Here is a 27,419-nt window from a genome sequence, read left to right on the forward strand (position 1 = left end):
AGAGAGCTGAGGCTTCCTCTTCCCTAACTTCTCTTCTTCAAGTGCTGGAGGAGAGACCAACTTTTTTCTAAAAGAGACAAAGCGATACAATCACGATTCACAGCAAATAGGGTTTAGGAGCTTAAACCCTAATCAGTCCTACATCATTTTACAGTGCAGCCCTGAATATCAATAATCTTTAATTGGATGAATGAGGTCTATTTAATTTCAGAGGAACAATAGCAAAATTTCCTGTTTTCAAATGGTTTATGTTAGAGGACTGCACAGACATTTCTCAGCTACATGTACACTCCAAGGGATTGCTTTTATACCTCTGATACAAAACACATGAGGAGAGGGAACATGGGGCTTTGTTTTGATTCTTAATTATATCACTGGCATTCCCCATGCAAAGAAAAGGCCAAATCCTAGCACTTTCAAAATTTGCCTGAGATAATTTTCAAAGATCACCTTTGGCAGAAGGGACTGTGCCCTTCCTGGTCCGATTGCACACTGAAGGGAGCTACAGAGTAAGGTGCTGTATATCTCAATTCTTCAAAACCATCCTATGGACCACAATGAAGATAAAGCCACTAATAGCATTGGTCTGGAGGCAACAAAATTCTCCAAAACTCTTGTCAAGGACTCAGAGAGAGACATAAACACTACAGTAGCAACTCCAACTTTTCTCTTGCTAGGCTGACCTGGCAGCTAACACCTCCTGAGGCTCTGAAGAATAGAAGTGCTAAGACAGGATCAGAAATAGAAAAAATGCCATTCTAGAACACTCTCTTGTAAGGGTGGTAACCTTGCATGACACATGGGAACTAACTAGAAAATCTCAGCTCACTATGCCCTTGGAAAATGAAAGCACTGGCATGGAAATATTCCTTACTCCAACATGAAGAGGAAACTTTTCCACCTGATTAATAGGTTCACCTGACATATAAGTACAGTGAGTAATGTTGCTCTACAGAGAAAGCTATACTAGGGATGGCTGGTTTGGCTGAGAGCCCTTGAGATAGCTCAGCTCCTACACAGAGATCTCGCAATTTCATCACATGCAATTCAGCTTACTGGCCTATACAAATCAGGTAGGCATTTCAATGCAGCCATCCTTTTTATATTTTTATTTTGTACAATTAAAATAAAAGAATATTCAGAACTACTCCTGTAAAGACCTGAAATATATATAGGCTACTTTTGTCCCACTTCACAAAAAATCTCTAGAGTGTGATGCATTTGCGATATATCAACACTGCAATCTACATTATATCTAATTTTATAGTTTTAGAATTTATACTTGAACTGTTCACTTTAAAATATCACCAAGCCAGTAATTCTGAGTAATTTCTTTAAAATATACAATAAAACTGAAGAAACTTTACATGTATAGCAGTGGTGAAAAAATCCTATCTTTATCTGTGAACAGTAGCTCAGGGAAAGTAATTTTCCTTTAGTAGTATTCAGTTCTTTCCCCAACTAGAACCGTAAATTTCTGTCACAGAAATTCTCAATATCTTACAAAGTCAGAAACCTGGAGAGGCACCTGATGATCTACACCATGTGACACTATGCATTTGAACCTCTAAAAACATGTGGAGCCCCAACCAGGATTTGAGATCAGCATCACTAGTAGGATACGTAAGCAGAACTGAAGCTAACTTTGTAAGAGAAACTTTCAGCAACACTAGCATATATTCCTATTATCTTCCCTATTCTGAATTTTTTAACACCTCCTACAGCTCTGTCCAGTCCCAAAGAGGTTGTGAAAGCCCCATGTGCTACTCATATCAGGGTAACCCTACTTTCAGGCTTAGTACTCAACATACTATAACCTTGCTTTTTAGCCATTTCTTCCCACCAGTTCCCCTCAGAAAATTCCCTGAAAAATTTTCTCCTTGTGAACTTCTTCCTTCAAGGTTGTTTCTTTTTTACTGATTTAATCTAAATACCATCAACAAAAAAAATTGAAAAGAAGATGATACCTGAAATCATGGTCAGTGCACATTAGCATATGAGTATGGGTTCCCCACTTCTGGTGCCATTAGAAAACGTAATCTTGAGGGGAAGCCACAGGAGAGGAAATCTTTCAAGACTTCATTGAAAGCAAATATTTCATAGAAAATATTTAGAAATTTTTATTTTATGACTGCAGCTTCATAAGATGCTACTGCAATGAAATGCAGTTTTGCAAATGTTATCAGTTTCAGTGTTAGGAAGCTCATCTTACTCATTTCCTTCTAAATGAGCAACAAAAAGGAGCTGCCAACACGCTAGATTATTGGTCTCTCCAAATCTAACTTAATCCTAATACAAAACACAGAGCACCTTGTTAAAATAGACCCATTAAAATGTGGTTCAAACTTGTTGCTTGGACTTGATGCAAGTGAAGATCTTCTGTAGATAGGCAAGTTTGGTCCAAGGCACTGTGAACCTTCAGCCAGGTCCTGATTTTCCCCAAACACAACATTTTCTGTAGGAGTTTGAAGAAAGTTGAAGAAAGTAGCATTTTAAGTAATATAGTACACAGCAATAATAGTCAAATTCATCAGTACTATTTAAGAATAATGAATAATTAAAGGACAGCCTCAGTGTTACTGTGTTTCCGAGCATTTTTTTCGTCTGCAGTTCGAAATGACCCTTTTGCACTATGTTCTTGACATATCTTTCACACAAAGTCTCCAAACACCTCGTAAACATTAACAAACTATTGCAAAAGCAATAATAATTTCAGCTTCACATTCATAGAACCTAAGTCTCAAAATCTTCCTGAGTATCTGTGGCAGATCTAAAACTGAAATTCAAACTTCTGATCACTTTGAATTAGGCTTTGCTACTGCATCATGCAATCACACAGTATAATTCATGTTGGAAGAGATCTCAGGAGACCACCTCATCCATCCACCTCCTCAAAGCATTGCTAGCTACTGCTCTGCACCAGGTTGATCACAGCTTCATTCAGGCAAGGTTTGAATACCCCACAGAGGGAGGACACACCACCAGTCTGGACAACCTCTTCCAGTCTCTGACCACCTGCACGAGGAACTCATTTTTCCCTTGTCTCTAGTCAGTCTCCCTTCATGCAACCTGTGGCCATTGCTCTTGTCCCGTTTCTGAGCTCCTCTGAGAAGCGTCTGGCTCTGCCTCCCATTCAGCTCCCCTCAGGAAGCAAAGTCTCCATCAAGATCCAACTCAGCCATCTTGTCTCCAGGATGAACAAACCCAGCTCCTCAGCCTCTCCTCCTGTGCCATGACCACCCTGATGGTGCTTATCAGGCTCCTTCCCATTGGTCAGCCTCTCTCTTATCCTGGTATCCACAGCTGAGCACAGGCACCCCACAAGGAGACCCTCAAAACTAAGTGGAGGGGAGAGACCCCTTCCCTGGACCTGCTGGCTGCACCTGTGCCAGCTCAGCCCTGGAGGTGGTTGGCCACCTTTGCTGCCAGGGGGCACTGCTGACCCCATTCGGCTTGTTGTCCAACAGCACTCACGGCCTTTTTGGCAGAGGTGCCTTTCTCCAGGCATCAGGAACATCTACCAGCCACCTGGACCTTTCAGTGATGACAGACAGCAGCTTCAGATGACACTAGTCAGCTCCCTCAGAGGCCTTCAGTATGTCCTGTCTGATCCCATAGACTAGCTTATTTAAAAAGACCCTAACTCCATCCTCCCCTACTGTGGCTGCTATCTCTTTTCCCCAAGCTTTGCTTCTAGGAGACAACCTAGCAGGTCTGATAGCAGGCAGATTCTGACAGTGAAGCCTGAGGCTTCATGGAGCAGTGCATCCACACTTTTACTGGTTTTCCTTCTCATTTTTACTGCTGATGCACTTATAATAGCCATTCTTCTTGTTCTGCTCATCCCTCACCAGTTTTGATTCCAGCCAAGCTTTTACCTTCCTCATTCTACCCATACATGCCTGGACCACACTTCTGTGTTGCTCCTTGGTAGCCTGTCCCCATTTCTACCTCCAGTCTGCTTTCTTTTTGTATTTAGCTGAGTCAGGGGCTCATCTGTTGTCTCAAGTTTCTATCACCCATTTTCCCCCCAATTTATTTGAAATCTTATACTCAGTGGCATAACTTCACTTCAATAGAGCTAGAGTTTTACCACCCTTTGGAAATTATTACTGTCAAATTTGTCATCTTGATCATAACTTTTTGTTTTGCTGTCATCCTCTATTACAAACAGATGCTTCTGCTATAAATTATTTTTTTATCTAATTAAGCTGCACCTAAAAAACCTACAGTTTAATACATCTGTGTCATTTTACAGCAGCAGCCTCCCAAATATGATGAAACAGTACTAATTCACTGTGACAGCAGATATAATCTTAGTCTTACCACACAGAATTTTAGCAACTGAAAAATGTTTTCCAATAATCTTCAGCAGTACACAGGAACATACTATTTTCCCTTTTCAGAACTAGAATAGACATATGCAAACTCTGTAAACTTCTTCCTTTCCAACATACCTGTAAAGAGCTGAAGGTTAAAGAGAGCACTATCCAAGAAAGTCCTTCTGGAAAGCATTAACTCATAAGAAAAAGAAAAGAATAAAATTTCATCCACATTTTTAAGATGACACAGGAAACTTTTCATGCCTATTTTCCTAACTCCCTGGACAACACATTCATACTCAAATCCTAAACACTGTTTGCTGTAGTTTGAAGCACTGAAACATGGTTAGGAAAACTGGCAAATATGAAAATGATGTGACAGCAAACTTACATTCCTGTTCAGAAATAGCTTTCATTAGGAAACATTTACACTAACTTCTTGCATACATTGTTTAAGACGTCTGACTTGGCAGTTACACTTAAGGCTGGACTCAATGATCTTAAAGGTCTTTTCCAACCTAAATGATTCTGTGATTCTAAGATGCGAAACATTTTAAAATGGTTATTTTCATATATGAAAAAAATTTGCTTGCAAGTGAAATTGAATGCATGCTAGATCATTCTTCTTTCACAATTCAATTTTAATGAAAACTTGGCATAGGTACTTTACACATCTACATCTATCTCCCACTCTGCTCTGCATTCTTGTTCCAAACACTGGTACACTCAGAATCTATCTTCTCCCTCCTTGAAAAACATTCCTAACAGCATTTTTTCCCAAAATCTCAGGAAACAAATATTTCCAAACACTCCAAGGTTCAAACCCAGGCCCACACTGGTTTGCTTGCAATCTGAAGCTGTTTTCATTTTTCATTTCAACAATAAACTGGCCACCTGGTGGTTCCAAACTAACTCTTCCTTTCCCACTTCTCTTCTTACAAACTCTTTTATCCTCTTCCCTAAGAATGACAGTATCTTCCACTCTTCTGTGATGGGAGTTTACACCCAGTTCTGTATTCCTTCAAAACTCCCTCCTCACTTACAGGGAAGGTCTTTGAGTTCTGGGTAACCAGACTTTCCCAAAACCTTCACAAAGCCTATCACTGTGACATTGCTTTGTATATCTTGAGATTAAGATCTTTGTCTCTCTGGTTGCCACTTCCCCAAAGCAAAAACAATGTTTTCCCACAAGTTCCCTTTAGTGCTGATTGTATCACACAGATAATTTTTGTTACCTTTCTGTTCAGAGCCACACCATCTTCACAGTCCAGCACTGCACAATCTACATTCAGTGATGGGATTTTTCGTATCTTCTTTTCATCATCCGCAGGTACATACAGGACAGCTCGTCTGGGAACATACTTGTGAGATGATGCAAAGTGATAACTAAGCTTAGGAACACCAGCTGGCAGAGGAGAATTCACCCTGTAAATGATATTGTTAAAATTAGGCTTTTGGTTACAATGCTATTATTTGACTATATTTTAAAACTGAAACATTTCTAAGTAGATAGTGGCTGTTTTTGGGTTATCTATATTTCCCCCCCTTAGGAAGAGTGAAGGTAAGGATATACCTGTATTACAGTTAATTTCAGTATAAAACTCTGAAACTACTACGTTCAACAGAAGTTGCAAACATAAACAGTCATAACTGAAGACCTGCCAGGGCTGAGGTTATCCATTCAGCCTTAATTATGCTGGCCATTCTGGGTGCTATGGCAAGCACAAAATACAGAAGGGTGGTGCTTGGCTTTTCTGCTGTCATAGGACTCCTCCGTAGGATGCAAACTGTGCTGGGAACAGATGAGGACTGCTTTAGAGAGGAGGCTGCTATCTGCCACATTTTCTCCAGGAGCTGGACGTCATGCTAGGAATGAAGCAGGGGTGCTGACTAAAACAAATAGGGGCTTGTGAAGTTGATTTTGCAACCTTGGCATTATATCAACAAACATATTTGCATGCAAATTTTAAATAAGCAAAATGGAGGGAGGGGGAAATGAGGAAAACAGGAAGGAAAACCCCATGTAATCAGGAACTTCACTAATCCTAACATGTTCTCTCAGAAGCCTTCAGACTTTCAGATCCACAGCACAGACTTCCATTGACAAAGCTTATAAACCCACCAACATCATCAGCAGGCTGTGGCACCTTTTAAAATTTATAAATGCTTTGTGCACCACACTCCAGTGGTGTCACATGGCTTGAGCGAGTGACACAGGTGGCCCACAGGCATCAGGTTTGTGGTGGTCTCCACCTCATGCCGACAGTGCTGGTGAGGACCCAGCTAACCTACCTCAGGTATGAGCTGGGTTAGTGCACTTGGAGGCACTAGGACTGCTGGGTGAGGCTGCTCTCAAGGGTGGTAGGGAGCTTGCTTTGCTCCACAATTACAAGCACTGAGAAATAAATTGCAGAGGGTGCCACTGTGATTCATGGCCTTCCAAACAAACCTCCTTGCCTGCTCCTGTTTCTCCTCATTTCATGCTGTAACCCCCAGGCCTATTCTGCTACACCAAAAATGAGGACAAAATAATACAATTTGCCTTCATACTCAGCACAAGGCACTTATGCCACAAAATAATCCTACCATATAACACCATTATGCATTATCCTGTATATTATTCGCCACTTTGAATAATGTAAAGTTTTCCCAGCACCATGCTGAACATGTCATTATCGTGTTATATCAGGGATCCATGCATTTTACTATGCCCCTCTTAATAATGCTTCCCAAGTTGCTACACTTGGATGACAAGTGGCTACACATGCACGTGGGTTTTCTTCAAAGTGAACATGACTAAAGCTCTCAAACGCTTGGAAATGCATTCAGTCAATCTAAATCAGAGCCAAGATGGTATGTCACCGACAGGCTGCTATACTGCTTGCCTTTCTAAGCTGAATCTGTTGAAGAACCCTCTCTTCTGGAGTGTGCACCCTAAAAGCTGAATATAAGCCTTGGGTTAAAAAGATGAAGAAAGTTTTTATCATATTTTACCTCAGTAAACAAAACTGAAAAAGAAAACTATTCCACTGTCTCCACTGCTGCATTTCTGCACATCCTGGTTGAACCGACTTTATGAGCCCACAAAAACCCACTGCCAGACTCTTCTTTGTAACATGCCTGGTAATGCTTCATTCAGCCTAAGAAATGGGGCAGCTTGGCTGTTTAACACAAATTATTTTATTACAAGTGCAAGTGTTACCCTTGATAAGTGGATAAGTCTTCTTCATCTCTAAGTGCAATAACATCCAGACTCAGGCGGTGGAGGTTTTAACAACACTTGGAGACACGCCATTGAGATCCACTGAGTGTCTCCCAAGTACTCTCTTTGCCCCTCTCCCACAAACCACTTCACGTCCCCTGCTTCAGGTTGAAGTGGGGATGGTAAAAAAACTTGTTGTAACTCAAGTGCCTGCTAGTTAAATCCACTTAATCTCATTTTCTTGCAGTAGTACACTTTGGAAGAGCAAGGAGGAGGTGGAAGAGTGGTTTACCTCAAATGGAAAGAGGAGGGTCTTTTTTTCAGTGTGACATAGAGGTCAGTAAAGAGGTCTGCTGTCCTTTGATAAACATATATGAGGGGACAAAAGTGATTAATTTCTATTCGCTTTCTCTGATGGCTTCAATCTTGTGGTTCCCAACGGCACAAAGGAGTCAAAGAGCTCAGCCCATTAATAGTTAACTCCAGACTAGAGCCAAGCAGCCCCTGAAGCACTCTTAATGATTGCCTCTCACCAACCCTCCAACATGCCAGAAACCTGATAGACATGGCTAACACCATAATCTCAGAGCATGCTGAGATGAGATGTATCTCCTGTCACACATGTTTCCCGGGATTTCTTCTGGGCTGTCATCAAGTGAAGGACTGTTTGACCAGCCAGTTTCCCTCTCACTGCTGCTAGCCCCACAAAGGCAGCCCTGCTCTGCATACCACACACAATGGCGTGCAGTATTGTGTAGGTAAAAGCATCAGTACTTGAAGGCCAGATATAGTCAGGTGTCACTACTGAGGTCTATGAACTTGTGTTTAGATGGAGCAGCACAGCTTCCAAAGCAGACCACCTGACTCCAAAGAAGTGATAGATTTAATCCATTGAAATACCATCACTTAATACCATCACTTAATGTTAGAAAAACCACTGCCTGCTGACTATTGGTATCTCCTTCTAAGCTAACTAACTTTGTAGTCACATAGGCTCAAAACACAGGTTTCTCAGGACAAAAATTATTATAAGAAATATACTGTCAATATGACAAATTATTAGTCTTACGGGACATTTTAGCAAGTTGAAGAAGCAACAACTTTTTCAAGAGATATGGTCAGAAAAAAAAATCTACAGGAGGAATTGGTGTCAGTGGACCAGCACAGAATCCTTCTCCTTTCAAAACAAAGAGCTCTAGAAATGCTTGTGTAAAAAAGGAGTTTTCAACAGTTATGCTTAGGTATGACTGCAGTAAATGTTTTCACATGCTATTGTTTTGACATATATTTTTAAATCATTACTGTGCATTTTCCTTGCATAGTTGTATTTTATGTTCTACAATAAAATGAAAAGTAGAGGAAGACATGGATTTATTAAGAAATCCATCTGCCTATAGACCTTTTTAAAGCAGTGGCAAGGCCTGGGGTGCTCTATATATGAGCAGTTAGCTACTCTGGTAGGAAACATTATCCTGATTATCTTGACTTCTGTTCTTTTGATAGAATTAAAAACTCCCCAGCAGTTACTTTTTTAGGACAAAAAACCCACACAGCACTGTGATCTCGATTATATTGTTAACCCTGCACCATAAAGCGGAAGAAAATCTTACATATGTTTCCTGACTCCAAGTATTTTAATGATTCAAACTAAGCTTGACTATGGTTTAAACTAAACACATGGACAAAAGCCAAGTGAATTTGCTAAGACAATGTTTCTTCCTTTAAGCGCTGTGAGTTAAAATAAGGACTAGGCTATTGGGTAATGCTCATTAAATTGTTTTACAGCAGCATATTTTCATTCATAGCATTTAACAGCATGCTGAGTGCTCTTGGGTCTTGGAAATAAAACTAGATTTCTTCAGCAAACATAACACTCTACTAAAGTCTTCATCAAATATGTACAAGTAGCTGGCAAGTTAAAGTTACTCATGGTCCTCTGAGAACCATTTCACCCAAGAGTGAATAGTTCATCCTCGGGAAGGAGAAAAGAAAACCTTTTTGATTACTAAGAGACATTGCATTTTGCAATGGCAGCCGTACACTGTGACTGCAGCCAGTGAAATTACTCCCAATTATGCAAATTTCTCTGCTATAAACTGCATTTTCACATTCCAGTGTTGCTCATACTCACACATATACTTAACTGCACACACCTGTGCGGTCTCATTGGAGCCAACAACATGAAGTAAAGTACTCCCACAAGTGATATTCAGCACTTTAACCTGTTCCTCTGTTCCCTGTTTATTTGCTAAATCAAATTACCTCTGGAAGAGATGCTACATTGGAAACTGCCTAAAACATTGCTCAAAAAGCCAAATCTCTTCTTCTACAATCTTTGGCACAGTGTTGGCCAAGTGTTTCTGAAGCGCATTTTTAGGCATTTGATTAAAACCATTAAAAAAGCTGGATAATTGCCACAATATGTATTTCTGATATCTGTGCATGAGTCTACGATATCCATGCATACCAGTCACAATCCTGGATGTCTGTGGTGCTGTGGAAGAAGGACAGAAGTGACCCAAGACCCACAATGCCCCCTGAACAAGACCCAGCTAATGCAGCAAAAATCTACAAATTGTTTCTCTGATATATGCAAAAAACCACCCCACTCCAGAGTAAATATAATGGTTTTCATATGTTGAAGTCACTAGGCAGTAGCACACAACCACACACAAATAATCTGCCAAAGACAAAGAAACTTCTATGGAATTACACAGACCCGCAATTTGCATAGTAATTCTTTCTAATTAAGAAAAGAAGATACAAGTTGTTTGTTATAAACATCAGCAGGCCCTGTGCAAATACGAAGAGCTCACAGCCGAGCTGAGTAGTTGTCGAATCAAAGCGACTCGCCGGAGAGTTTTATTGGTACAGCTGCAGCACATGCATTTTATCACACATGCTAATAATCCTGGTTATGGCACTAACATTTTAATCATTTGTTCTCTGGGCTTGTTTCTCAAACAATTAGCACTAATGAATGGCCAAAATACCTCGGATCATATATGTCTAATTGCAGTCAAGAGCGGTTATTGTCCGCATGTACATTTCAATTCACCTCTGGGGATAATGTTTGTTAATTGTATTTCTTTATATAGCAAGTGAAAAAAAGCTGTTCACTCAAAAAGGGACTAAGTGTTCTCTTCTTTCCCTTTGTTCCCACAAGAAGCTAAAGTCACTTCAAGAGGCACTTAATCCCATCATCCATGGTTACAATTGCCTTACAGCATCAATCAAAAAGAATCTGAAGTAAAATGATGCAGCTATATTGTGTAATTAAAAGCAATTCAGGTAGTTATTGCTTGGGGCATTTTCCAGGTCCAAATACTTAAAATGGCACTGCGGGGATTCTAAATACTGTAGTGTTTTAAATTTGGTGAACTACAATATCTCACAGAGAAAGGGGAGGAATATGCAAAAAAAAAAAAATCTCCTAGTGTGTATTGTAAAGCGAAAGAAAAGAGGAGGAACAGCTAACGTTTGAAGTGACAAAATCTACAAGTCTCCATATAAAAGGGAAATAAAAATATCAAGAAGAGAGAAAAGGGGAGGAAAAAGAAAAGGATGGCAGTTTTCAAGGAAAAGAAATTCCCCGTAATTGTTTAGAAGTTAACATGTGAAAAAATGCTAACGTTTCATCACATGGAAAACAAAAGGTCATGTCACAAGATTTACCATCAAAATACAGGTCCCCGAATCTTAGTGCTCTCCTAGTAGAAAGAAATCTGAGGTGAACTGAGCAGCTCTTCTTTGGGAAAAAAAAAAGAAAAAAAGAAAAAAAAGAAAAATACTTTGGCTAAAAGTGAAGAACTATGATATTTACTTTTGAATTAAAAGTAAGGGAAGGAATTTTACATAACAACTGCCACTAACCCTGATCCAATTATGTTGAAATTAAAACTGGGAGGTTATCAACATACTGAACATTCAGCTTTACATTTTGATTTCTCCCTTTGTTCCAGACTCAGCACGGTCATTTCCCTGACCTTCAAAAAACTAATTAAGTTTAAAAACCTAACCTAACCTAACCCCTCGTCAGGGCAGGCAGAAGCCACCAGCTCTCATGGTTTGAGATCTCTTGACAAGCAGTTTTCCTTACCAGAGGAGGCTTTGTCTGATTTTAAACTTCTCACCATAAGGTTGATATTATCTAGCACAGATGTAACATGAAGATTAATTTCCCTGAAGCTGATGGAAGGTACACAGGTATAGAATTGGCCCCTCGAAAGTGTGGAGAAGGTGAAAGAATAAACCCTAACAACTTTCACAGCATCCTAAGGGAGACAGGCAGTCTGCACCCAGCTGCGGGCATTGAGCATGGTGGGTTGAAGAAGTGCTCACAAAAACTCAGTGAATTAAGAAATTTAACCCCCGTAACAACCAGCTTTGGATATCAAAAGGGACAGATTGGAGGGGGTTGCTCCTGAGAATGCTTGCCTGCTGGAAAAACTGTAGTGGAGAGAAATGAAAAGGGGGCTTCCAAGTGACCTTTCACAAGCACTTGCTCCGACTGACCAGGACACATTGCATTTTAGCCAAAAAATAGAGAGGTGAACCAAATGGGGAAGGAGAGCCCCACTGATCAAAAAAAATCATGATGGAGGGAAGTTTGAGTGGAAGAAAGCAGTTTAGGATTTAAATGGAAACTGAGCACCAAATCCAAAGTTGCTGGAAAGTAATTTTAGGAAAAATATGTGTCTGTCTGCTATTTATAGCTTTTTCCTATCTCCAGTAAATCAATTTAAGTCATATAACTAGACACCAGAGAAAAGATTGAATAGAAACCAGGAACTTACTGACAAAGGCTTAAAATCATGGACCTCTAAGCCATAAAATGATAAAAGGCTATCATAGGTTAAATAGTTAACCAAACTTTCTCCTCCCACCAGCACTAAATGTAAAAAAAAAAAAGACCTTTTATTTACCCCACCATGTTCTTTCAACTACATTTGACCCTGTTGTTTTGGTTCACTCTGAGCTCCATCATGCCTTAAATTGCTTTGACTGAAGATCAGGGTTTTTTTTCTTCTCAATTCAAAATGGCCAAATTAGACAGCGAGGATAAAAATAAAAGGACCACTGGCCTCTCACATTACTAACGTCTCCTGTTTTCAGGGCAGCAAAAGTAGTCTGTTTGTGAGGTAGAGGAGAGTGCTACTGTTCTTTGAATTAATAAGTGAATTTTAAAAGAAATTTAAATAATGGCTCAGGGTGACAAGGGTTGTTGCTTCCTACTAATGGCAACAGGCTGCTTCTCTCAGGCAGCCTGTGTGTGTGTGTTTGCTATCATTCAAGGTTAATTGGTGTCCTGTCTTGGGGAGCTTTAACATATGTGACATACAGTTGAGGATTCGCTCCCTTCCTTACGGTGTGGATAACTGGATAACTCCTGATGCCCATAAAGTATTCTCGAGCTGAGCTGTTCCTCGCTTTGCTTTTACCATTAACAAAGTGTCTGACTCCTTCGGATGCTTTCTGCTGCTAAATCAAACCCACAACACTGCAGGGCAGTGGAAAAGCACTCTGTCTGCCTGTGACATGTTCACTTTGCCACTTAAACCTAGGGAACATTGTAGTTAAGACAACAATTCATTTGCCTGTTTTCCTAAATATGAAGACATAGAAATAAACAAACACTAAATATAAACAGTTTGTAAGTTTTAGTTTTTATAAGTAAATTTTAAGTGCTTTCATTTATTTAATTAGTGATGTTTCTAATTTGCATTTTTAAAGAGACTGTGTAAAATTCTGTTTAGTTATACATCTTCCCAAGAGAAGTTTTTGCATTATATATTTTTTTACAGAATTCAATTTGCAGCTGCGAAGGAAAATTACAAGACATTTTAAATAACAAAAACATCACACAATAAAGATGAAGATCAAATATCAATATTGAGAGATTCAGAAAACGCTATACATATATTAGCTTTTTTTTAAGATGCACACTGAGAAGTAAGAAGATATTTCTTTGGATATATGACATTGATGTATGATTAGGTTTGGTTTATTTGTTTTTGGGTTTTATGTACAAACAAATAGGCACAAAGTGTTGTCAGGGCACAAAGGAAAAAGTATGTCTTTGGGGGTCAAGTATCTTCCAGTTCAAGAGGAGGATGAAGCACATATCACCAGTAAGATATCCTGGAACATCCCATGCCAAAATCTGTCTTAGGAAGTGAATATTATAAAGCCCACAAATCTGTAATTGTTTATATAGTCAGACCCATACTGGTAACCTCTGCAGAAAAGCTGAACTTTGAAGAGATTCTCTATTTCGCTGCAAAACCACTCTTGCCTCTTCCAATTCTCCCCTCTGGCTCACCATCAGGTACTTCCCTTCCTCCTAATTCTGCCTCAACGTTTTCACCCACCCACCTAGATCTCTATGTTCACACACAAAAATTGGTAAGAATGTTTGGACAGAACTTCTTTTCTTACTGAACACGCTTTTCCCCTCTTCCCCACTCCCCTCTATTCCCTCCGCGTCAGTTCCCACACCAGGACACAAGGAGCATCCCCACGACTGAGCTCTTGCAGCTCCTGCCACCAGTCCAGCTGTGTGCGCATTGGCTAAATGCTACAAGGTCAAGATCGAGACCAGAACTCAAAAATTCCACGCTAATTACTGTGATTAAAGTCTGAGTCCCAAACAGCCAAAGACTCCTCAGCAGTTTAGGAGCAGGCTGCTAACGAGTTATATGTAAAATAAGAAACAGGCACTTGATAAAGTCAGAATCAATAAAGTGCCATTCCTGCCTGTTAAAATGACCCTGCCGTAACAGAGAGCCCCTATGTTCACCAGAGCCTGTGCAGGTTAGATATCCATGTCTGCACGGTGTCAGAGAAAAGGAAAACAGTCCTTAAAATCACTTCTGATTTATATCTGAGTTAAAATTAAATCACATTAAAGATGTGCCTGAGATTATTTAGCAGAAGGAAATGAACGGAGTATCAATATACCGGTGCTGCAGAAATCAGAAGAAAGAAGAAATTTTTCATGCACTTTGGGTTTTCCAGAATTTCTGACTTTTTTATTACAAACTGTCATCTTTATGGTTTTGGTTGTGGTGGGGATATTTTACAAACTGAGGGTCCCTTCACACTTCTAAGAATTTTTCACTAAATAGACCATATTTTATCTCAATTTGCAATTTATGGCAGTCTACATTTACCCAAAGCACAATCATCTTGATGATCCCTGTACTTAGAAATGTAGATAAATTATACTACTAAATAAAGCACAGACATTTTTACCACATCGGAAAAAGAAAATAATATTGCAGTCTTCTCTGCATTTTGAGATTTTTCTTGTAAACCCACTGGAGCATGTGCTTAGCCCAGAGAAATCAAGGACTAGTCAAACACAGTTAACCACGTACTCAAGGACCTGCAGGACCAGCGATTAATTTTGGATTATGAAACTATTCCATTTCCATGCATTCTTAGGCTACACGTGGGTCAATCTGCTATTTTCAGGTTTTGGCACAAACACTTGTACAAAATTGAGTCTTAGATGTATGCAGATGCGATCCAGCTGGTGAGTATCTTTCAAACAAAAGATGCTCAACCTCAGATAGAGAAAAAAACCCCTGCATGATATTTTCAGAAAAAGATTAAAAGTAAAAATATGATTTGTGTTCAGTCAAGCATTATTTTGTAGAATTATTATTATGCAGAGGAATAATTATGTCAAAGAATTTTTTTGTTTTAAGCTGAAATTAGAATGGTTTCTGTGCCAAACAACTGAGCAGCGAAGAACAATTTAGCAAGCACTTAGTAAATATTAAACCGCTGAAGAACAGAACTATAAAACTACAATGCACTGCAATTACACCAAAAAAAGAGAAAATGTTGTAATTACATCAGAGCTGATGTAATATGACAGAAAAAAAGAACGAATGCACAACAGCAATTGTGCCTACACTAATTGAAATCCAACTGCTCTCTGCTTTTGAACACAAGCCTGGTGGAAATTTTAAAATATTTCCTAAACAGACGATAAAGAAGAACTCTTGCAAATCCTGCAGTGCTCCAGGCAACATTTAACTTTAGAAATGTCTACAGGCAGAAATACTACCCTGCAATATGGCTCAGGATGGCACAAACAAGCATCTGTGTTTATTTTTTAACTAGTCAGATTTATAAGAGCAATGAAATCCCTACAGAAGCATTTTATATTGACCTGATATGGACTTACTGTTTTAACCAGCTTTTTAACTAACTCCACAAGTTAATAAAGGCAACTACATGAATCCTTACTGCCTATGCATTAAGATAAGAAAAACATTCATTAAGCAATATCCAGACTGTTTTAATTACAGGAATATCACTCTTATTTGTAGTATAATGTTCGTTAAGTACTGTATAACATTTTCTTAAAATGCCCCAGAGGTAGTTAAACTCTTGATTACCTATTAAAAAAAAATAATAAAAAAAATCTCCCTTAACTTCAATCACAGAAGTTAATGCCTACTGCAATGAAATTCCAGGACTTTTAATCATGTAAAAATGTCATATGCAAATCTTATTAACCATGAAAACATTATATAAGATCAAATGAATTTTCTATGCTATCACTACTCAACGTTAGCAAAATGTTTCCTTTGAGAATGACATCAGCTGAAAACCAGATTATTATTTTATTAAATTCAAAAGATAGCAGGGAATGCCCCAAAATTCTGACTTCTATATTTTCATACTAGCAGTGGTTGGATTAAACAACCTTACGGAGACAGAACTTTCATGATCTCTAGTAAATAAACACCTGGAAAAGCTTTATTATCCAATAATAAACCATCATTTTTCTTCTGCCTTTTCCAGTACATTACAAAAGTTAACATTATTACTGTTTTGGCACAGATGAAAATGAAACACCTACATTTTTTCAGTATTTATCCTGCATCTGCCCATTAGTCCACACATTGCTTGAAAAGAGCTGTTCATTTTTTGTTTGTTAACACCACCAAGAATTCAAAAAATCATAACAACATGATGCATTAAAAATTGCAACTTTTTAAAGTGCACATTGAAACACTATTTTCTGGTTCTGTGTCCCTGACTTTGTATTTTCAAGCTTTTCCAAGGACAAAAAATTTCTTAAAAAAATATAAAAAAATTAAAAGTGAGATTTTAGGAATCCAGGCTTAAATGAATTAGCAAATATTGGGACCTAATTGATAAATAAGTGGTAGTTGGCAGCTCATTTTGATCTTTCACATTAAGCAGCTGAAGGATAAATTTATCACATAGGAATAGTCGTAACAAACCCTAATTCAACTATGGCTCTCCAAAATCATCTCCTTAGTAAGGTCAGTAAACTAAAAACGGTAAATTTAGCACCCACCAGTCTCTTCAGGCTCAGCATCTCTCTAGCCACTGAGTTCTCCTTGGTGAGTAATAAGCTTTTGCTGCCCTGAAAGGGACAAATCCCTCACTCTACCAAGATGGTGGGTCAGGTCCTGCCACCCCCCTGAGTGCATATTTGGGGTATGTGGTCAAAGCCCTGGGTGCACTTTCCAAGTGGGAATTCAGCCATAACTCTCCTCTTGACTCAGGCCTGAGGAGGTAAGCACGCTGGGGCAGATGAACCGCACCCAGGGGTGTCCACAGCAGGAAACTAATTTCATGGAACACATTGGTCATATCATCACAGCCTGTCTTACCAAGGATGAACTTTGCTGTGTAGGTAAGCTCAAAGGCCATAAAGGTGCTGGATCTACCAGGCAGATAATATGAACGTGTGATGGAAGAAAAATGTTGGCCAAGAGACACATATTAATACTAAATCAGAAGATTCCTGTATAAAATCCCATTCCTAAGCCAATTTTATTATTTAATTATCTAAACATTTTCACAGAACTCTTCAAATCAGCTTTGCCACATCCCAGGAAACTCAGAAACAGGCCATAAAATCATGGCCCCCAGGTCCCCGCTGCAGACCCTCCACCTGGTAAGTCCCATCCCATTTGATGGTCAGTCAGTTACCAACATGGACACTTCAAAAAATCATCATCATCAAGACTGGAAGTGAGATGGGGTGAAAATCAACTTCCCTACAAAGTAGTATGGTTTTATTTTCATAAAAAAAAAAAAAAAAAGTTGAATTATCAGCTAGCAACCCCTTTTGGGGCAACGAGAGCACCTGATGGGCCTGTGCAAGTGCAAGTGTAAGCACTCTTATTACACACTCTGTAGGAGTTTCTTATCTGTATTTCCCAGGTGAGATTCCTTGTGTTGCTACAGCATATATTTACTGTGGCTAGTGAACACATGAAAAAGCCAACTAAAACTTAGGTTAAAGCTCTAGAATCAAAGTTGCTCTCCTCGCCAATGGCCCTGTTTCACAGGATACCCCTTTTCTCCCAAACACCTCAGTTTTTGTTAAATGTGGATTTCCTACCTCACTGTATCACAACACACATCATCATCATCATTGGTCCTGTTCTCTTAAAACTAAATTTTAGAAAACAGACCTGTCCCTGATTACCTAGAGGGGAGGGAAGAGAAGGGAAGGGAAGAGAGAGGCAGGAGAAGATGTCACCAAGCACACAGCACTCTTGGGAGAGCCAGAAAGAAGAAATTCTTCTGACTGCACCAGTTTAAGGGTGAGGAATTTTTTCCAGCTAAATTCTTGACAAAGACTGTTCAATATTTATTTAAAAATAAGTGAAGAAGAAAAATACACTGCCTTCTTTGCAATCTGCACAAATAAAATGGCTTTTAGTTCATAATGATGATATGTAGTAGATAAGCAAAAGTCCTGGATTATAGCAAATAAAATCTATAAGGAGAAATAGGATTAAGTTTACCTCTATATAACAGCTTTTATGACATTTAAATGAGCAGTTGTGTTTCTCTAAGTAAGTGTTATAGCACTCCACATCTGTATAAAACCTGAAAGCACACAGACTCTTTGAACTCACTGATATATAACCTTATGAGGAAAAAACTTTCCTCTGAAAATACATAAAGGCACCACTTGGCTTAACTCTGAATGTTCTTCAGCAACCTATATCATGAAAAAAGTTTAGACTTAAGGAAATAAGTCAATTAGTTGTCATGTCATTTATCCTGTACTGGATAAAGAGAAAAAATATTCCATTACTGAATCTGCCTACCATGTTTTTTTGGGTAACATTTTAGATATACTCTAGCACAAAGGGGGAATAACATCCTTGAGATACATTTTAATTCTGCAGCGCATGTCAGTTCTGTACTAATATTAAGAAACACAGTACCTACCAAAGTCAATATTATATATAAGGAACTTGGATGGTTGGAACCATCGGTTTTAGTCTCACATGGCCCCTTGTTTGTCATCATCTGTTTCCTTGCTGATAGGAAGAATGTAATGGATGTTTCAATTTTAATCTTCCCAAATAACAGTTTAGTTGACCTAGTGTCTCAGTAATGGCAAGATTCGTTGCCAGAGACTGTCTTCAGATGCACTGGAAAAAAAAAATTGTGGCATATCTACTCTCTTCTCCAGCATGTATCCAGCAGGGAAAGTCTTTCCTCCTTTTTTGTGTCATTTGTGTTAAAAGAGAAAATGCAAAACAATAACCTCACTAGTCCTGGGTACAAGCAAGGAAAAAATGTGAGACTCTGAACAGACATTACAATATGCCCACTCTTAAAGTTAAGATTTTCTTTTGGCTTTTAACCACAATAATCAAGGGTGAACATCATTTATATGTGTGCATGCTTATGTTTATATTTTTATGTGCCTGTATATATATCTACATATACAATCTATTCATTTATTTATTTATGCACATATAAATGTGCATATATAAATGTGCATATATATACACATTTATGTGTATGAAAAGATCCAATGTGGTGTAGTACAATAGCAGCATTGAATGATGGAAAGCAGAAAAAAGAATTGAATTCCATAAATCCAAGAAATAATAAAGCTGGTTTGTCCACAACTTTTAGTCTCAAATATTCCTCATATTTTGCTGAAATAAACTGCTTGTTCCTCCACCTCCAGCAATGACATTAGAGTGGGAATTTTCCAGTGGAATATGAAGTCTGCCCAGGCCCTCATGGATACTAGACCAAAGGCCGTTCCACCATTAGTTATCAATGACACTGCTTTGCTTTTGCAAGGATTGTGGTCTTTGCACACACTTTGCATCCGCACGCTGTGGGCATCCTGTGTATCTCGCCAGTTCAGGTGTGACCCTGCCGGTTTACAGCTGCTGTAGACTGAAGCTATCTCTCAGTGATCCAAAGCAGCTCTCCCCTCACCGTTACTGCTTTCTGTCTTTGCCAAATTCCTGCCAGAACAAATAAAGCAACATACTATTTCCCACAAGTGACACTTGAGCTCTTGGAGATCAACATTTTTAGACATAAAAAGGTAAGCGAACAATCTCATATCGTATTTTCCTTGACCCAGCTCAGACTATTTCGGAGGGCAAGGAGGGAATTGAGGGGTTGTTTCACCAATACTCTACCAGTACACATTAATAGGCAGGGAGAAAGACTAAAGGCTAAAACAGCCATTTACAGCAGTACCCTAAGCCACTTAGCTGCACCACAAAAGAGGGGTGGAGTGGTGAGAATAAATAAAAATTCTTGCTTCCCTTTTGAGGAGCACCAGGAGAAGGGTGGGCATACCCTTGCCATGATCTTAAGGGTCTTTTCCAATCTAAATGATGTTCTTCATCCCTCTCCCAAAGCTGCACGGTTCCTGTACCCAGGCTGGGCTGTGAAAACCACAGCTGAGCTGTTTGCAAAACAGACTTGAGATCCCTGTGGAAACAGTGAAGTCAGCCCATCTTAGATACCTGAATCTGAATGGATATGTATTTAGCTGTTTTGTATAGCTTTGAAAGAGCTGAAAGGTAATTACCACCACTACCAGTGCTAGTGCTGAGTTTAAATAATTTCTTCCACTATATGTTAAAATGTCCACTTCATCAGAGGAAATGCTGTTCCATTGCTGGACATTCCTGATGTTCTACAATATATATCCCAGCATTCAGCATGCTCAAATTAAAAAAAAATGGTGCAATCTGGTCTGAAACCTTGCTTTTTCTTTAATAAAATACAGTTATGTTTTGGGGTCTTTTAAAGATAGACTGCCTCTGTTCTTGCCCTATGCAGATATAATGTCAATTGTTTTCCCACCATGATAACAAACAAGCTTGCTAATTCGAGCATTTTGAAGGTATTGCTAGATTTCAATCCACAAAATGGTTACTATAAATATTAGTAAGTACATTTATTCATGCCTCAGGAGATTATTAGTTTAAAAAATAAATAACCAGTACTTAAGTCTATGTGGTTATAGTTATACTAATCTTCAAATATTCTATCTTCTAACCTCTGCAAAAAAGCAAGCAGCAGACAGATTCTAGACCAGGATCAATCGAATAATGGAGAAGTGAAGACAAAAGAGGCTGAAGAGATAATTAAGGCTTCAAGTGGCTGCAGTATGTTTGTTACCCTGTTATTTAACTAGACGATGTGCACCTCTTGATTAAAAATATACTTTTATTACTCTATACACCTTTTCCATTGCTTGGAAACAGCAATCAACCAACTGATGCTTAACCTAGCATAAGGAATACTATGGTTGTTTTGAATGCAGGGAAGATGGAGGACTTTGGTAAGACTACTCAAGTCTGAGGGCCAGTAAGGAAGAAGACTAAAAAGCATCTCTAGGAAGAAGAGAATGAAAGGGTAATTGTAGGCTGCAAGAAGCCTGGTCTGACAGAGTGAGGAAAACGCAGAACCTGGGCACTATATACATAAAAACTGAAGCTGGTAACATGGAACAGGTGAGCCAAAGCAAGAGAGGTGATCCTGAACAGCCAGCACACAGCAAGGCAGGATGGCCCAGTTGACCAGGAGAGGGATGACAAATGCATAGGGTCTTGGTGAGACGGCCCACAGGCATGAAAGGGAGGAATGGGTTTTGGTCTCATGCCAGTGGCAAGGCAGACAGTGTTGGGATATAACTCACACCGAGCCACCACAGGAGAAGACATAGGAGGACTGTGGGAGAGCTGCACAAGGACAGGAGATGAGACTGTGGAACAGAAACCACATTGTCAACCAGGGATGTAAAAAGGGAGACATGGTAGGTATTCACTTGGAAATCAGAAGAAAACAAGGTCAAAGGCAAGATTAAAGGGGTAGGGTGAAGATGTAATCAAAAAAAAAAAAAAGGGGGAAGAAAAAAGAAGAGGATGAGGTCAGTGGAGATTTTGGTGAAGGAAGCATCAATGAAGCAGGGACTGAGGAATCTCTTGATGCAACACCACAGACAGAGAAAATGTATTAACTCAGGGTGGCCAGCTGTGTCACTTAAGGAAAACAAGGGTAGCCTGGCACAAATCTTTGAGGATGAAGCAATAAAAAGACAGTCAAGGATGGGAGTACAAGGGAGGAGGAGGAAGCAAAAATGAGACATTGGGGTTTTGATTCAGCCAAGTAGCTGAGTTCAATGTGAAGAGTCTGAGTACTCTAATAATATCATTCGTTAGGCACCATTCTGAATCAGAGCCTGGTTCAGGAGCCTTCCAGTGACAGACTGGGGAAGAAGATGTGTAAAACACACAGAACAAATGGTTCAACACGCAGAACGGAAATGAAATGGGTACTTCGATGCTAACCCCAGAAGTAGTTCTGAAACCCTCTAACTGTGACCTGTCACCTCACTTCACAGTGAAAGCAGAAAGATGTTTTTACTTGACCTACACACAGATTTGCTGCACACAAGTGATCATTTTAATTTAGGCCTCTACATTGTTTTGCCAGCACTTGATGTTGCATAAAAACAAAGAAACTTCAGCTCCCTGCGACACAGTTCGAGTGACTGAACTTTCTTTCAGTAGCCAGAACTGCATCCATTAAATGTGTGAAATGCTAAAGGTAACAGTGTCCAACAACAGACAGTGAGGCAAAAGGAATTCAGACCAACCTTGGGAACCAGTTTGCCAAAATTATGGGTGAATGCTAGGGGAAAAGGACAATTAATACAGGAACAGATGGCTAAGCAAAAACAAAAGCCATTATCTAAAACCTGGCTAAGGAAAGCTTAGCAACTGATTGTTTAACAGAAGGAATTAAAGAACTCAATTAAATATAGTACAATCAATAGTTTGGATTCTAAGGAATACGAAAATGGAGGACTTGCTGCCATTTGTGGCAGTATTAAATACTTGCTGTGCTCACATTAAATATTAAGATGCACAAGTTTTATACAGAATAGGTATTTCCTATGCTTCTGAGAAGATGAGCTATAAAATGCAAACAAACTCTAGGCCAATAATAAAAGCTTTAGTGACTTGCCAATCTTAGAAAACCATAAAAGGGTTCTGCAAGTGATCTGCTGCTCTGGATATTCTGTTGAAGTGTTTTCCTCCCCTCTTGATTCCCCCTTAAAACATGAACACACATGGTCCTGGAAAACCATACTCAAATGAGAAGGCTTTGTCTGCGTCCCCATGCGGGTGAAGGGTTACTCCAGAAAAACAGCATCATTTTCTGAAGGTGCCCCACCTGCACCACATCAGCTGACAGCCACCATGGAGCAAGAGCTGGAAGAAAAGCATGGGAAGTGGTACAATGAAGATATGTCTTACACGTGCTTAGAGACATGCCAGGATAAGAACCTGCAACCTCTGGCAACTCTTAGTAGAGGGAGGGTGTAGCACAGGCTAGTGTGGCTCGGACAGCCCACTGGATCACATTCTGCAGCATTCTCTGCCATGAAGCCCATGTAAAACTGCATCCGTGGGAGTCGCAGCCGCTCTTCCATGCTGAGAGCAGGCACGCACATTGTAGTTAAATCACCTGGTCCCAAACAACAGAGAATTAGCTCCAAATAAATGTCTGAATCTCTGCCTGAAGCCTCAGTACAAACATGGATTCTCTTAGGGCAGCACCCCATGAAAAGTTGCAAGGTAATGAAAACATAGCCTTCTATCAGCTTTACACAGAACAAAATGATGGCTAAACCTGTCTGCCATCACTGCCTCATACAAACTGTTCGAACCAATAGGCCTTACTCGTACATGCAAGTGATGTTTGGTTCTTTTCCATACTTTCTGGTACTTTAATTATTTTAGTAATTAGCTGACACACATTATTTCAACATATCACGTCTCCATGGTGGCATCATCAGCTTCTAATAAAGCTTTCTTTAAGAAAAGAAACAGCTTCTTAATTTTTTTATTAAAAAAAAGTTAATAATTACAGGAACACTGACAGTGTTGCTATAGTTACGACTATATCAGACTTTCACTTACAACTCCCTGTTTTCAAGGGTCAATAACTCAGTTGTCAAAAATCCCACTGGGCAGAAGTCTGACGCATCTTAGACATACATTAAACAACTGCATAAATAAAAATCAGCCGTTTCACACTTGTAAACGTTTTGAATCAAATCAGTCTTTCCAGATGATATTTTGAGCATCCAACAGTAGGTTTTGTGGATCTTTTGTATATATGTTTTTTGGCAGGCTGTTCAGTCTTTCAGGTGCCCCAGTATTTTTGGCTGCTGCCAGAGGGAAAGGAAGAAGAGCCACCACTTTTTCCTCCAGCCATTTCATCCCCCCGCACCAGAAAGGAAGCAATTCTGGATGTGCCCGCTACGCTTCTAACAAAACTTCCCCAGGATTTTTAGGCACAAAAGCTTCACACGCATGTGCAGCAGCTGGATTATCACAAAAGACCATAACGGCCCTAAGAGCCGTTACGGTATATCAAGTGAGTAAACCGAAAACTAAGAAGGATTTACACAATGACCATAGTGGCTCCCTGGGAGCCGTTACGGTCTATCAGGTCAAAAATCCACTTTTTAAAGAGCGCCTAAATATGTGTATACCCAACAGGGCCTTGAGTTTCCAAAGCAACTATCACACACATTTTCAAAAATGAGCTAGGGAAGGGAAGGGAGATTACACCAAACAACATAAAGACAGAATTTTTTTTTACAATGAATAAAAGACATATCATGCAAATTCTAAAGACTTATATTTAAATGGAAAAAAAGTGCATGTTAAGTTGAGCAATAGGATGTAATGTGATTCCTTCGTTGTCAAAACAGGTCCTTTTAGGTTTTTCCTTTTTTTTTTCTTTAAATGACAATTAAGTGAAAAAGGAAATTTCCCACCAAAACCAATCAGTTTTAAAAAAACAAGTTAGGTTTCACAAAATATAGAAATAATGCAATCACAGCTGGGTTCTGAGTTGCAGTTCTGCTGCATTTCAAGTCTCCAGCCACAGCACAAGTTAGTAACACAGCTCAGCTTTGTCTTCCTTTAATTCTCTCCCATTGTGTCACAAAATGAACAAGTTATTCGAGACAGCAATTTTCTCTGTAAAAGTCACCTCTATTTTTTCCAAAATCTGCAATAAATCATCAGCCTACTTACTTTTTCTTCTTCCCCTTCCTTTACATGCCATATTTGTTCCTGCAGCAAACCTGTAAGAGAACACTTTCTCTCTATGACCTGAGATAACGGTAATGTTGAAAGAATGGCCTCACTTGTCAAAGATTAGAGGGCTGTCTGCAGCCTACACTCCTCTTTACTTCAGCCAAATAGGCCCAATAAATGCTAATACTCAGCATGACGCATCGAGAACGCTAAGCCTCAACACTGGCTAAGAAGAAAGTATCACAAATTTACTGAAATTATCTATAGCACAATAGAGAAGAGAAGGAATTAATCAAAGTCTCTCTCTTAATGCAATGCTTGATTGAACTATCCCAATCCCTTTTTAAATAGGATAACCTAGTGGCAAGTGACCCCGATGACACATCCTAGAGAGGTACACAAGTACCACTTGTTCGATTTTTTTTCTTTTATGACCTCATTAAGAAGGATTTTGAAGATTGTTCCTGAGTATGAGAACAAAGTGTCTGAAGATATCTCTAGCTTTTTATGTCTTTAGCCTTTTGCCATTGTAATGGAGTTTGAACAAGTGTTTATAAACTAAGTATATGCATAAGCAAAAAAAGTCCTTAAAAATGAAATATACTAAAGCTTCCTTTTCTTAAATGCAAAGACTAGCTAAGTCTCCAAGAAACAAGAAAGTTTTGCCAAGGTGAACTCATGATTGCATCTAACCCCTGCCCTGTACTCCCTCTCTCTCCTTCCCCATTATAGAACCCATTAATTAGATTTGGCGGCAATTTTCCCTTCCTTATCAGGGAAGATAGAGTCTGCCAAATCTGCTAGTGTGAAAATACTCCATCTCCAGTAACATTTTTTCCTAAGTGTTTGTTGATTCCATGCCTGGATTTAATATCGAGGATTATATTTTATAACCAGAAACAAACAAACAGATTTATAACTGAAGACCGAAAGGCAAACAGCAAAAAAAAAGCAAGCCAAGTACTGAACCTAAATGTAGCATTTTTATTGACTTCTTAGAAACCAAATAACCTGGCATATTAGTGTGTGCATTCTGCAACAGACATTCAGCCCCATTGTACTACTTAGAAGGGAATAAAAAGAAACCCTACTGTTTGAAATCCAGCGGAACATCCCCACAACAGAGCACAACTGTTCCCTCATGCATGAATGGGAAGGAGATGAAAGAAAAGATGGACTTCTGAGGTACAGCAAAAAACAAAGACAACAAAAGTGCTGATCATGAGGGAATGACACAACTCATTGCTGCAAAAAGGATGAGAGAAAGGAGCTCAAACAATGGTGCAGACAGCTAAGTGACATGTAGAAGAATTGAAAAATCTACAGAAGTGTCTTTTCTTTCCACACTTGACGAGAAACAATTAAATGTTGGTACATCTGTCATAAAAAAGATAATTGAAACCTGTTACCATCATTATAGATGGTAACTTAACTACCAAAACTGTAACTGTCCAATTAAGTGTTGCCCCCTCTGTTATCTATACCACTTGCTAAAATGAAAAAAACCCACCTTTAATGTTGGTGATGATTTACCATCAGTTTAGCTGTTGCAAGCCACACAGCTGAACTGGCACGTTTTATAAGGTGGCTATTTAGGCTACAGGGTACCTACGTCTATTTGCACACACACAGATGGGGGAAGGCAGGCACACATGGGTGCATGCAGGCTCACATGCGTGAGTGCACACATTCATACACATGCTCTCGCACACCCACCAGTGAAGATGTATTTTGCAAACAGATGAGGTTTTCGACAAGGAATCAAAAAACCCCAAATAATTGCCAGAAGCCTCACTAAGTGTTTACTCCCCTGAAGGTCCACCAGCCTGAGAAAACAACACCATGCTAAACTAATCCACCGACTGTTGCTACCTGCTTGATAATGTGCAACATCCCACAAAACTGCAAAGCGGTTATTGACCCTGTCAGAATACCTGATTAATGGATAAATGCTGTAATTGATTAGCAGAGGAGTGTGAATTAAAACAGAATACAGCATCAATAATGAGCTGCTGACAAAAGGTAGCCGACATAAAATGTAAAATGGTAGCCTGCAGCCATAAAATGTAAAATGGTAGCCTGCAGCCATATCTCATCAAAGACATGCATTTCTTAGAAACAGAAGAAAACACTACTCCTGAAAAAACCCACAAGCACAGTGTCCTGTTCTCTGCATTCTTTGGGCTTTTCTCTTGGTAATGATTAAACCACCAGCAAAATGTTATGGGAACTACTTGTGAATCTACTTCATACATCAAGCCAGGCAAGGCAGTTAAATGAGTGCATTATCCTCCGGGCTTCTCTACCCTTAAAGAAATGCACTAGTCTCCATTTCATTTCAGTGAGCTGTGATTTTGGAGTGGTGCTAGGCGCATCCAAGGCTGCCTTCGGGGGGTGCAAAGGCAAATCCCACAGTTTGTAGGTACACCAGGGAGCCCTACAACAGTGTCACACCAAGGAGACAACCTGGAGCTACAATCATCACATTGTTACACT

General features: G+C 39.4%; 1 protein-coding gene across 2 annotated transcripts in view; it reads right to left on the minus strand.

Moving 5' to 3' along the window:
- The window catches only part of CLYBL (citrate lyase beta like), a 170,418-nt gene that overhangs the window by 76,521 nt on the left and 66,478 nt on the right, over positions 1-27,419 (minus strand). For both annotated transcript variants that reach the window (XM_032678824.1, XM_032678825.1), the window contains exon 2: positions 5,558-5,747. In XM_032678824.1, coding sequence (XP_032534715.1) covers positions 5,558-5,747 — 190 coding nt within the window. The remainder of the gene's footprint in view (positions 1-5,557; positions 5,748-27,419) is intronic.

Source organism: Chiroxiphia lanceolata, chromosome 2 (genome assembly GCF_009829145.1).
Source record: "Chiroxiphia lanceolata isolate bChiLan1 chromosome 2, bChiLan1.pri, whole genome shotgun sequence".
Lineage (NCBI taxonomy): Eukaryota > Metazoa > Chordata > Aves > Passeriformes > Pipridae > Chiroxiphia > Chiroxiphia lanceolata.